General features: G+C 48.5%; 1 protein-coding gene and 1 long non-coding RNA gene across 3 annotated transcripts; one reads left to right on the top strand and one right to left on the bottom strand.

Annotated features, from left to right (window-relative positions):
• Positions 1 to 5188: 5188 nt before the first annotated feature.
• LOC139083988 (uncharacterized) lies at positions 5189 to 7551 on the top strand. Its single transcript, XR_011541217.1, has 2 exons — positions 5189 to 5324; positions 5854 to 7551. It is a non-coding gene; the product is annotated as an uncharacterized lncRNA (long non-coding RNA).
• Positions 7552 to 8546: 995 nt separating this feature from the next.
• On the bottom strand, positions 8547 to 12425 carry LOC103545559 (serum amyloid A protein-like). 2 transcript variants are annotated; one of them, XM_070624387.1, is made up of 4 exons: positions 12365 to 12425; positions 11677 to 11771; positions 9247 to 9385; positions 8547 to 8846 (listed from the first exon to the last, which is right to left on the bottom strand). In XM_070624387.1, exons 2-4 carry the CDS (start codon positions 11765 to 11767, stop codon positions 8684 to 8686), a joined length of 393 nt encoding a protein of 130 aa, XP_070480488.1. In that variant the 5' UTR covers positions 11768 to 11771; positions 12365 to 12425; the 3' UTR covers positions 8547 to 8683. The 2 variants fall into 2 exon arrangements, with proteins under 2 accessions (XP_070480488.1, XP_070480489.1); XM_070624388.1 differs by having other exon boundaries at positions 11677 to 11848; positions 12365 to 12405.
• Between the last annotated feature and the right edge of the window lie 635 nt (positions 12426 to 13060).

Raw genomic sequence — 13060 nt, 5'->3', positions numbered from 1 at the left:
TTTGACATTTTTCTAATCTGAACCTATATACGACTAATTAATTACCGGAAATCTTTTATCCCTAATCTTTCCTAAACAGAATAGCCTAAAGGAATCATGCACTTTTAAAAATTATTTTTTAAAAGCCGTAATAAAGGCAGACTTAGTATTAGTAAAGGCTGCGGCAAGTGCTGTGCTATTTAAACTGTGTAACTAGATCTCCTGTCAGGCCGCTGTACACTCACATAGCATGTTATAGTAATAATAAAAGTAAAATCTGATTAAAGTTTTTTTCCCCCTGAGGAATATTTGTTCTGAGCTAGTATCTGTTGCCAGTCCTCCTCTTTTTGCTTGAGAAAGATTTGCCCTGAGCTAACATCTGTGCCAGTCTTCCTCTATTTTTCTTTTAAAGATTTTATTTTTCCTTTTTCTCCCCAAAGCTCCCCGGTACATAGTTGTGTATTTTTAGTTGTGGGTCCTTCTAGTTGTGGCATGTGGGATGCCGCCTCAGCCTGGCCCGATGAGCCGTGCCATGTCCGTGCCCAGGATCCTAACCAGCTAAACCCTGGGCCACCGAGCGGAGCGGGAGAACTTAACCACTTGGCTACGGGGCCGGCCCCTGTCTTCCTCTATTTTGTATATGGGTTGCTGCCACAACATGGCCACTGAGGAGTGGTGTAGGTCTACACCTGGGAACCAAACCCAGCCACCGAAAGCAGAGTGTGACAAACTTAACCACTAGGCCACAGGACCGGACCCATGCTGATTCGTTTACATTCAAATAGGATATATGCATGAGGGTTATTGTGAGAAGTTTGCAGGAAGGTGTGGTATGGGGTAAACTGGGCTTGAGTAAGATAAGTGCTGGATACATTGAATGATTCACTCCTTTTTTTCATTTGTGACACAACCAGAGAACATAGGCATGAATGGCTCTCATGACATTTGGATGTGTTGTAATTGGATGAGTTGACAATACTGTCAGAGAAAGGAGGCTTTACAAAGCTTCCTAGAATTTTGGGAAGTGTGGAAAACCTATTGGTTCTGGTCACCAATTCCAATGTGTGGCAGCAGTGGGGGTGGCGTTTCTCCACACAGAGCAATTTTCTGACACCAGCTGGGTGTCCCGCAAGTCAGGTCCACTCAGTTAAGATACTGCCTATCCAGAGATAGCATCAGATTCCACAGGTTAAAGGCTCAGTCCCACAAGACTGCCCTCTGCTTCAAATGCCAATCGCAAGTCTAGGTTGTCACATGAGCTTCTGATCGATTAATTTGCTAAAGTGGCTGACAGAACTCAGGAAACCAGTTTACTCACTAGATTGCTGTTTTGTTATGAAAGGGTCTGGGGCCTGGCCTGGTGGTGCAGCAGTTAAGTTTGCATGCTCTGCTTCAGCGCTGGTTCGGATCCCAGGTGCAGACCTGTTCACTTCTTATTAAGCCATGCTGTGGCAGCGTCCCACATGTAAGGTCGAGGGGGATGGGCACAGATGTTAGCTCAGGGAAAATCTTCCTCAGCAAAAAAAGAGGAGGGTTGGTGGTGGATGGTAGCTCAGGGCTAATCTTCCTTAAAAAAATAAATAAATAGAAATAAAAGGATCTAACTCAGGAACAGCCAGATGAAGAGATGCATAGGGCAAGGTATGGGGAAAGGGCGTAGAGCTTCCATGTCCTCTCCGAGCACCACTGCCTCCATGTGCTCACTAACCTGTAAGTTCTCTGAACGCTTTCCTTTTGGGTTTTCATGGAGGCTTCATTACCTAGGCATGACTAATGAAATCATTAACCATTGGTGATTGAACTCAATCTCCAGCTCCATTTCCCTCCCCGGAGGTCACGGGCTGGGATGGCTGGGGAGACTGAAAGTTCCAACCCTCTAATCACGTGGTTGGCTTCACCAGCAACCAGCTGTCATCCTTAGGTGGTCAAAAGTCACCTGATTAACATAAGAAGAGACCTTTCTGGCACTATCATTTAGAAAATTCCCAGAGTTTTAGGAGCTCTGTGCCAGAACCAGGGATGAAGGCCAAACGTGTATTTCTTAGTATCAGTCACAGCATCACCCCTTCCCACTAGCGTCAGCTGGATCTTGGCTGGACTGGATTATACTGAATGTCTGTACTAAGATAATGGGCGAGAGCCCTCCCTGCACAGTCTGTCGGCTTGGTCGTTACACAGCGCTTGTCCAAGAGAGGACCCAGAGGGAATCTCAGGAGACAGCCTGAACTGCACGACTGTGCAATCATTTCCCAACAGATCTTTCTGGGGTGTGTTACAGCAATCCTCATTTACCAAAAGGGTACAGAGAATTTGCTAGTATTACCAAAAAAATCACATCATCTGAATTTATTTCCAAGGCAAACAAATCGAAAAAAAACCAACCTCCCATTCAGTTAAACATGTAAATTTGAAGTCTTCGTGGATGTTAGGCAGCGTTCTCAACTACAACTCGTGTCCTTCACTTGCCTGGAAATGCTGCACAGACTGTGGCTCACGGTGACCTTGCTCACCTTCGTGTGCAGCCCTGACAGCTGGGTGACAGGGAGCAGAGCAGCTCAGAGCCTGGGTTCTCAGAGACACGGTCTGACTTGGAACGTCGGCTCTTTTTCTAAAAGACCTTGGGGGAGTTTCTCTGTCTCAGTTTCCTCATCTGTGAAATGGGGCTCATAGTAGCACTCACTTAGGATAGTCTGAGGATGAAATGACGCGATGAATGCACGATGAGTGCAGCATGTAGACTGGGGTTAGAGCTAGCCGGCAGTAACAATCAAATGAGACTGAAGTGCAGAGCGTAGTGTCCGGGACCTGGTCTGTGGGTAACAAGGGTGAGCTGTTGTCTGAAAGGTTTGCAACATCTTTCACCCAGTAGGATCAGACCCGTGTAAACTGGTTTATATGAATCAGAGTGGGGAGACCAAAACTGAGGTCCTTGCACCTATTAAACTTGTCACTGCCCTGGTCAAGCTCACAACCTTGTGGTCATCCTTGCCTCTTCCCCTCCTCAACCCTCACTTCTAGTTACGAGGTAAATCCTCTCAATTCTAGGTTGGTGGGGTTTTCCATTAGTCATTCTTTTCCGTTCTCTCTTGTCCCCAGCCCACCTTCTCACTCCTTCTTGCCTAGACAGGGGCAGCAGCCTGAGGGTCCTCTCTTTCCTCACTGTGTACCCTGCCTTCCCACCACCACCGCTCAGTCTGCACACGTGACAATGTCAGCAGCCTGTCAGGTACCATGGTCAGGTGATTCACAGCCCACCACCCTTCAGTCACCCCAGACCTGGTTAAAGATGCAGATCCCAGGGATCCTGCCCTAGCCCTGGACTCTCTAGATTTAGAGACAAATCTAACCTCCTGCAACTGGCCCCCACCCTCACGTTGTTCCTGATGCGGGGTTGGTGAGCCGAGGAGTCGAAAGAAAGATTTCTTGGACTCTCAAGGTCTGGCAGTAGTGCTCTTTTATTTAGAGAATAGTGTGGAATAGCATGGGGACAGGAGCCATGGGCAGTCAGGCTGCTGCGTGGGGACAGGACCCATGGACAGGAGGAGGTGCTGCTGCCACTGCTTCTGCCACCGCTTCTGCTGCAAACATGAGTGGAGAGTAAGGCTAAATTTAAGGCATAGGCATGTGAGCCATCTCTTTACAAGACAAAGGAAAGAACATGTAAAAAAGTTAAAATGGTATCAGTGCAGGTGGGGTCTGGCCATTGGGTGGTCCCACAACTTTTAGGTAAGAATCAAATCGGATTAAGTAAAGGCCAGAAGCCACCACCCTAAATCAGTTACATGAGGTTGCCAGACAGTAACCAATTTAAGTTCTTGCCTTTGGCATTGATTAAGAGTTTCTAGAGACAAGGTCATCTCCCTTCTTCCTGGCGCAGACAGGGAGGCATTCCCACAGATGGGGGTTTCCCCCACAAATGTAAATGCCTCCCAACAAAGGGCAAGCAAACTCTGCTCCTCGGAGCCTGCTTCTCATCTGCAGTTTTAAAAGTAACCAGCCTAAAATCCTCATCAGTTCCCAGATTTGTACGTAGAGTTATCCTGGTTCACAGATGAACCAAAGCCCCTGAGAGAGCAATTGTCTCGGTCTCCTGGAAAGTTAACTGGAGATTCCTTCTCAGAGTCCTTGTCCCCTGAGGTACAGACTTAACCGAGCCTCTCCCCAGTCAGAGGCTGTGGGGGCTCTCCTCTGCTTTCAGAATAAAGCCCAAATCCTTGAGCTTGGTATTCAAGGCCCTCTGACTTGTGTCCAAACTCTCAGTTCAGAGCCCCAGTTTGCCTCTCATCCTGGGTTCTCTGCTTCTTGGATACACTCTGCTCTTGGCCCTCTGGCTGTGCCCCCACTCAACCCTGACGTGCCCTTTGCCCCACTGCCTGCTGAGATCCCACCAGGGGTCTGTCCCTTCACGAAGGTCTATGTGTCAAAAAATGTTTTAACTGTAAATTACAGATAACATGAAATCTACCATCCTAACCATTTTGTGGCTGAATAAGGGGCTGAAATCTCCCTCGAGGCAGGAACAGCAACTTTAGAGTGAAGGCGGAGCCAAAACCAGCTCTCCCGCCCCTTCCTGTGGTAGAATCTGGATCCCACCAAACTTCCTGAAAACCCTGCAGAATTGCACACAGCGCTGCTGTGCCGTGATGACGAGCCTGGCGCGTCCAGTCAGCCCGGGTCTAGAGGATCACAAGAGAGGCCTGGAAAATTCCCGCTCGGGAGCTCTTCTGAGAGTTCAGAAAGATACTAAGAGGCCCCGCCGTGTTCCGAGTCCAGAGGATGTTTTCTTAGATGGGGGTTTCTCATCTTGCCCAGGTGGTTCGTTATTCCACATGGGCGACTCTCTGAATCCATCTGAATATCAAGTTCCCGTGTTCCTTAGTGGGCGAGGCCCTGTTTACATCTGATCGTCATGGGCAGAGCCTGGGTTTAGTGATGTGGATCGGTGTTTCTACCCTGGCTGTGTAGCTTTTCCTGGTAAACCTCCCGTCCTCACGGCATGAGGCCCAAGCAGAAGGGTGGAGCCCCGTGCTCAGCAGGGCCCTGTCCTTGGCTTCGTGTCCTGCTTTCACCATCCTGGGTTTCTCAGCAATTTCTGACTTTGGCCCACGTTTTTGTTCTGCACTTAACACATGTTATGTAACTGGTCCTGGCTGCCACAGTAGCACTGAGGTGGAGCCTGAGATGGTACATTTCTGACGAGATCCCAGGTGACGCTCAGGGTTCTTGCCCTTGGATCAGCTTTGAGCAGCAAGGCTCAGTCCGCAGCCCAGCAGAGCAGCCACGTGGAAGGAATCTGAAGACAGCACGCCCCAGGCCCCTGGCAGCTGGATTAGTGGCCACTAACTGTAAGTGAGTCACAAATTTCCATATTCCTTAAGCTTCCGTGTTTTTGTTACAGTGCCTGGCTTTCCCGTAACTGAAGGGAGCGCAGTAGAGCCGGTCTCACAGCCTGCTCTGTTCTCAGTTATTCAGGCGTAAATAATTTTGGAGAAATAGCTTTGTGTGAGGGGTGCCTTGTGAGGAAAGTACTGAAAGTCCTCAGACTCTAATCTCTGGGCAACCCTCAACTACTGTCTGGGGCCCAGGGGAGAATGGACGTCCACGCTTCCCCATAGTGAGACCCAAAGGGCCCAGGGTTATTCAGGGGACAGCCCACCGATGGGTCCAGGCAGCCTGGTGCCCAAGGAGGGTGCAGTGACTGGCACTGTCTACCATTTCAGAGTCCTCTTAAGACCGTGAACTTAAAGAAGAAAAGCAGTGGTCTATTTTTTGATGATGTAAATATAAAAGGGAAGTGTCACAATTCCGGTGCCTTTGTTCCCCTGTCCTGTCCCTGGATCTGGCCATGTCCTGACCTGGCATTCTCCCTCCTAGGATGCTGGATCAAGCTCCTCCTGGACCACGCTTGGCTGCGATGGGCTCCCCAGCGCTGTCCGGAAGAGCAGGAGGGCGTAGGTGGGGACTCGGACCTCTGAATGGGGTGGATGACACACCGAGCAGAGTCCAGGCTGTGACCAGGCTGGCTCCATGCGCCTCACTGCTGAGCTCCCGCCCCCAGGTGGGGCTGGGTCTTGCCTGGTCCTTCTCTCCCCACAACAGTCGCATCAGCAGTGGCGGCTTTTCTCCCTGGCCACTAACTGTGAGTCCTCTCTGAGGACTTGGGGGTCTTATTATTATCTATCAATACTTAACACTTGAGGAAGTGGTGTAGGTCAAGGCAGGAGCCTCAAGCCGAATGCCTGGGACGGATCCTGGCCTTGCCACTCACTAGCTCTGTGACCTTGAGCAAGTGACTCGGCCTCTCTGTGCCCAGTGTCCTGATGGGCAAAGTGATCTGCATCCTAGAGTCATGTGACGCACTAGGAATAGTCCGAGTTCAACAAGTGTCATCCGTTGTGACTGTTATTATTATTCAAATATTCTTCTGGCCAATCTCGGGAATCCCTAGTTTTTATTTTTTAACCAAAACATAATCAATGTCTCACACTAAACATAGCAAGAGCTCTTTTTCTTCTTTCACAGGAGATAATATTCTTTAGAAAATTCCCTATGCACGAGATAAACAGCAGGGTCTTTAGTTGTCTCAACGAGATAACAGTAAACAGAACTTCTAAACACTCGCCTATATAACATGGATATTGTCTTAAGTGACTGCATAGTACTCTATTTTAAGGCTGTGGCAAACATTATTTTTATTTTTTTCTTTATAGATAAGTTTTTTATTATATATTGGGTTTTGTTCCAGTGGGCCACAACTATTGCAACCCATGTCCATACATTACTTAAAGTTTCCATAGCTCAGTGCTATTACTTTTTTTCATTTTTTAATTTTTATTGAGGTTATGATAGTTTAGAAAATTGTGACATTTCAGTTGTACATGATTATTTGTCAGTCACCATATAGGGGCGCCCCTTCACCCTTTGTGCCCACCTCCCAACTCCCTTCTCCTGGTAACAACTAAATTGTTCTCTTTGTCCACGTGGCCCACATTTTTAATGAATGTCCTCTCCTTTTTTCCCCCGGACCATAGTCTATTATTTACAAAATTTTTCTCATACAGTTTTTAAACTGAGATATAATTTACCCTTATGTTTTTTTAAGGAAGATCAACCCTGAGCTAACATCTGCTGCCAATCCTCCTTTTTTTTGCTGAGGAAGATTGGCCCTGAGCTAACATCTGTGTCCATCTTCCTCTACTTTATATGTGGGACGCCTGCCACAGCATGGCTTGATGAGCAGTGCGTAGGTCCACACCTGGGATCTGAACTGGCAAACTCAGGGCTGCCAAAGTGGAGTACGTAAACTTAACCACTATGCCACCAGGCCAGCCCCAAATTCACCTTTTTAAAGTGTACAATTCAGTAGTGTCTTGGTATATTCACAAGGTTGTGCACTCTTCAGCTCTGTGTAATTCCAGAACATTTTCATCATCCCCAAAAGAAACCTCACACCCTTTAGCAGTCTCTCCCATTCCGCCTCCCCCAGCCCCTGACAACCACTAATCTTCTTTCTGTCTCTTTGGATTTGCCAATTGTGGACGTTTCATATAAATAAAACGTACAATATGTGGGCTTTTGTGTCTGGATTCTTTTATTTAGCATAATGTTATCAAGTTTATGCTGTAGCACGTATCAGTACGTCATTCCTTTTATGACTGAATTATAGTCTCTTGTATGAATTTACCACACTTCATTTAAATACCCATTAAGTGACAAATATTTTAGTTGCTTCCACTTTTTGGCTATTTTGAATAATCCTCCTGTGAACATTGCTGTACAAATTTTTGAAGATTCTTGGTTGCTGTAGGAGTCCATGATTTAGAGAGTCTCCCGTAATTCCTGTGCTCTCACAGACCCCAACCCCTTTTGTTACCGACCCTGGTTTCCCCACTGGAAATAACACACCGCTGGCTTCCCTCTGTTGGGAAGGGCTCGGGGGGACAACTGAGTTCCTCTCGGGACACAAAACATATCCGCACAAGACAAGGTCTCCCGACACGCAGTCTTGATGTTGTCTCTAGGCCTCTGCTTCTCGACATGTTTTGTTCCTGGGAACTTCTGTGTAAGGAATGAAAAAAAGGTGGAGGGAAACTTCTCTGAGGCTTTTCTTGGATGGGATGGGCAGAAATTGGTTAATAATTGGATTTATAGCTGTTGCTGAGAAATGCACAGAAGACCAAGGTGGCAGTTCCTGGAGCAGGATTCCATGGTCCACTCCTCCCGTAGCTGGGTCCCCTGTCCCCAGGGACAGAGGCCACCAAGGAACAAAACTAAGGGGACTAGACCCTGGGGGCAGGGAAGTGACAGGACACAACTGAGAGGGAGTGAGGAGGCCTGGAGACAGGAGGACCAGGAAATAGCACCAATGTAACCAGAGGGGCCTGCAGAGGGGAGCAGGGCTGATGGGGGGAAGGTCGTGCATGGTGTCTGTCCTGTGTGTTGCAGAGACTGTCTCCCCTGCACCCACACACACAGGCACAGGGTCAGCCTTCACCTCAGTGTCCACCCATCGCCCCCTGGGAAACAGGCAGTCCTTAGACCAAAGAATAGCACGCGCTTTCAACAAATTCAATCTCTTAAGCATTTATTAGACACTAATTCTGTGACCCCCACTGGCTTCTGTGGCCATAGACCTCAATAACTGGGTGTCCCTGCCCTCAGCGGGCTCACAGCCCGTCTCCTGAGAGCAGAGTGAAGAGGAAGCTCAGTACTTGTCAGGCAGGCCACGAGGTCTGAAGTGATTGGGGTCTTTGCCGCTCCGGCCCCATTCATTGGCAGCCTGGTCGGCCCTCGAGTCTGCTGCTCCCTGGCCGCTGTCTCCAAACTTGAAACGGTCTGTGAATCTCTGAGCATTCTCTCTGGCATCGCTGATGGAGGAGGGCAGGCAGGAGATTAATCCGGGGCTGATGAGCAACATCCCCACCCTCCCTGTGTCTCCTCTTTCCCAGGGATGGCTCTGAGAGGAGCCAAGGAGAGAGGGGCCCATACACTCAGCCTGCCCCGGCACAGCCCACCCAGCCTCACTGATGCCCTGATGCTGGGTGAACAGCACCCAGAGGAGAGGGTTGGGAGTCGCCCATTCCCACAGCCCTGCTCTGGCTCCATCACCACTCAGACCCCACACTGGGCACAGAGGGGGACGGTGGGCCTGAGGAGGAGGAGGGGCCACGGTCCCTACAGGTCACTTCTCTAGGGCCTACCCCTCCTCATCCCCAAAGGCAGCCCAGCTCTGAGCACCCACCCCTGCACCCCCAGGCCCCAAGTCACCTGATGACTTTAGCAGCCCAGGCGCCCCCAGGGCCCCTCTGTGCGGCGTCATAGTTCCCGCGCGCGTGGAAGTATTTGTCTGCGCCTATGTAATTGGCTTCTCTCATGTCAGAGTAGGCTCTCCACATGTCCTTAGCCCCTGGAAGGGAAAGAAAATGATGAGATGAAGGTGATCACATCTTGGCAAAATACAGAAATAAGAAATTTCCTCCCATTGATTCCAAGATTTCATCCTTTGACAGAGTCCTTGGAGATGGTGTTGGCTTGAGGTGAATATTACTTCTCTTTCCCTCCCTGGTTAATGCGATGAGAATCACACCAGGTGCAAATTTTATTCTGCCTGATTGCATTCCCAGTTCTGTTGCTATGTTGTGTTTGGCCGTGTGTGATGCGTGTGATGACGAGGTGGGATGGTCCCTGAGGGAGGTTTGGTTGTACAATGAGCCTCTACCTGGAAAGATGCAGGAGACCCTATGACCTGAGTGTGAGGACAAAGGCTACTCTGAGGGAGGCTGCGCACCCACGGTGCTCCCAACCCAGTCATGGGAGAAACTCTTCCCCGTGGGCAGCATAAGGACAGCTCAGTCCTGAGTATGTCTGAGTGTCTGTGCACATCTGCGCCTGGACGGCTGTCAGAATCCAATGGGCAGGTGATAAAGGTGAGTCCCTAAGAGAGCTGTGAAGAACCTGGGTGATCAGGTGCAACACAGGGCAACGACCCACCAGCTCTAAGGGACAGCGTCGTCCCCGGTAAAGTGGAGGAGTGTTGTCTCCCTCAGAGTGTTTATGCAGAGAGACTGAGGAGATACAGGTATAACTTCTGGAACATTATAGTGGTCAATGTACCATCACCTGTCTGCTCCTTGGGAACAGTGAGACAAAAAAGTCAAGAGGCTCACCTAAGGTGAAGATCAGGAAGTCATGGACGGAAGGAATCTGATCATGCAGGAATAAAATGGCAACCTTTTAAAAATTAGCTGATTAAGAAAAAGAGAAAAATCTAACGTAGAGTTGTGATCTCAGTTTATGAGATATCTCCGTGAGATATCTTACTTTCGTTTGATGTCTTTATTATTTCTGGTGCTCAGATGATAGTGTTGTTGAGAGCTATGACTTTCTTACTATACTTATACCGTCTGAGTTACTAATTTAAATAGATCCTAGGAGTTCAGACTTGCACAATAAGTACTTCTAAAATGCCTGACACATTTTGTCACTTGAGGGGTCAAACCAGAGGGAGTGGTTCTCAGCATTTAGTGCACAAATGTCACCCGGGGGGCTTAGTAAAGGCCAGATTCCAACTCGGCCCCAGAGACTGAGATTCAGGGAGAGGAGTGTGTGGACCCAGGCGTCTGCATTTCACAAGCACCCAGACCCCAGGGGATTTCATGCAAGTGGTCCTAGGACAGCCCTTGAGAAACAGTGGCCTAAGAGATGAAAAGAGATTTTCAGCTGGGTCTGCAAGAATTTAGATGGGATTAACAGCAGACTCTTAAAGCAATTATTCAGAGAGTATCACAGAAAAAACTCACAAATTGATCTTGTGAAATAAAGAAGTTTTTGCTACTTTCCTATGGCTAGTGAGGTAAATATCTCTTGCTCCCGGTTTCCTGGTCATTCTCAGCCCCACTGGAACCATCGTCAGGAATTCATTGTGCCGTTTGCTGGGGGGAGAGCAGCTCTGTAGAGTTGCTTCCAAAGGCTCCACATCCCCGCTGTTGCCCATTTGCTCAGGTGAGAACAGGGTGTGTTCACAGCTCCCTCCCTCTCCCAGGTGCACTCTGGTCTGCGAGGCTGTGTGGTGCCTGGTTAATAGCCAGGTCTGGGGAGCTCCACGACCTGGGCTAACCCCCGCTCTGCTTTGACACTTAATCTGCTAAGTATTTAATCAGTTTGTGCCTCAGTTTCCCTGTTAAGGGATAATGGTACCTACATCACAGGATGAAATGATTAAAACCTGAGGATGAAAAGGAGTTCATTTGTCCATGTAAAGCTCTTAGAACAGTGCCTAGGACGTATCAAAAGCTCACTTACTCTGGTTGTAATTACTAAGTGGATGGGGGTGCCAACACACCCCACGCACTGATGCACCCACTTCATGGCTCCTGAGTCACAGACATGAGCTGTCCCTGACTCCCCACTAGGCGGCAGTAGGGCCCCACTCGTATTTAGGGGACATGCTCCCTGAACTCTACGTCTCCTCCTCACTCCTGCTGAAAGTTGGGGCCCAAACCTTATGACCTCCGTCCTAGGGATCCCCGCCAAAGAGTGCAAAGCTGCCCACAAACGCCCTGAGGAACTGCGATCATGAAAACCGTGCTCCTTGTCTGCCCACCTGTGGCCTTTGTCCTCTGGGGATGTGGCCTCTGCTCAATGAATCCTGGGGGCAGCCGGTTGCAGCCTCCCCACCACCCATCCCTTGGTCCTTACCTTGACCAGCTTCCTTGAGGAATGTGAACCATTCCCGGCTGCTGACGCCCAGGACCAGGGAGCAAAAAATGATGCCGATGGAAAGCTTCATTTTGCTGTAGAGAGTCAAGCAGATGCAACAAAAGTGGACAGGCTTTTTCCTTTTTTGGTAAAATTGATCCACCTTTGTGTTCTAAAAATAAATCCCACTCAATATTATACATGCATATGTATATGTATATGTATATCTATCTATACGGATAGACAGATAGATTGTATTTCAGAGGGTCCAGTGCTCCATTTCCATTTGTCTCATTGGAACCCCAGCGATATACTGGATGAGAGATTGCAATGAGTTCTAAGAATAAACCACTGTCCATTTCAATCATCCCCTATCATCTCTGAAGCCCACTGTACAGAAACTTCCCAGAGAGGCATGTGGGGATTTTGTGACCACACACCTCTCTGTAATACGAGATGAGTTAAACCATCTACAACTATCTGTAGCAGCCTGCTCTATCCATCACTGACTTCACACAGAAGAAGCTTACAACAAAATCTCTACCCCAAAAGTATTCACATTGCTGAATTCTAGTTGTCAGAATAGCAGACTCAGGAAGGAGGCAGAGAGCTGGGATGCAGCACAAGGAAGCTGGTGGGAAAGAGAATCTCCAAAGGGGAAAGCTGTAGGAAAGTTCTAGCCCCTCACCTGTGGCTGTCCCTTTCTGCCGGACTCCTGATGAGCTGGGCTGCCTGTGCTGCCTGCCCGGGAGATGTGGCTGGTGCTATATATACTGACACTTCGCTAGGGGAATGAATGGGAACACAGGTGTGAAGCAAAAAGAAGAAATTTGGGAAATTCCTCTTGGGCACAACACAGCAGCCAGAACATCAGGGTTATTCTTCACGCACATCTAATTTCCCAGATTGTGCAATCTGGCAGCTTTCAGGAGCATAACAAGTTGTATTTTGTGTCCATTTCCAGTCTCACTCCTGGTGGGGAAAGTTTTTATTCCCTCCCCAGAACAATGTGCTGACATTTGCTGTGAAGGGAAACCAATATTAGAAAAAGAGATTTGATTAGAAAATATAGCAAAACAGGTCAAATGGACCAGCAGAACTGGCTCCATTGAAGGAATAGCTCAGGATGAAACTGGAACCCCAGGGCACAGGAGTAGGAAAGGAGAGAGAGAGAGACCAGCCAGGGAAACAAAATTCAGAACACCCACATGAGGTGGTCTCAACTGGAAAAAGAGAGTCCTCCAGACTCAGGTGTATTCAGGATCAGTTGCTGTTGAAGGTCATAATGGCAAGTTGTATTTGGAGGATGCTGTAACCCAGAAACATTGAACTGCAGTGTAGACATTTGCTACAATGTTGTGTAGAAGTGACACACTATTAAAAC

The sequence above is a fragment of the Equus przewalskii genome, chromosome 6 (genome assembly GCF_037783145.1).
Source record: "Equus przewalskii isolate Varuska chromosome 6, EquPr2, whole genome shotgun sequence".
In the NCBI taxonomy this organism is placed as follows: domain Eukaryota; kingdom Metazoa; phylum Chordata; class Mammalia; order Perissodactyla; family Equidae; genus Equus; species Equus przewalskii.
This window is presented reverse-complemented; position numbering and strand designations above follow the sequence as displayed.

Bases quoted from the DNA above. Each gene is read 5' to 3' on its own strand.
- LOC103545559 (XM_070624387.1), bottom strand. From the start codon at position 11,767: ATGAAGCTTTCCATCGGCATCATTTTTTGCTCCCTGGTCCTGGGCGTC. The intron at 9,386-11,676 runs GTAAGGACCAAG...TTTCCCTTCCAG, and splicing joins CCTCAAGGAAGCTGGTCAAG to GGGCTAAGGACATGTGGAGA. The intron at 8,847-9,246 runs GTGACTTGGGGC...CTCCTCCATCAG, and splicing joins TGGGCTGCTAAAGTCATCAG to CGATGCCAGAGAGAATGCTC.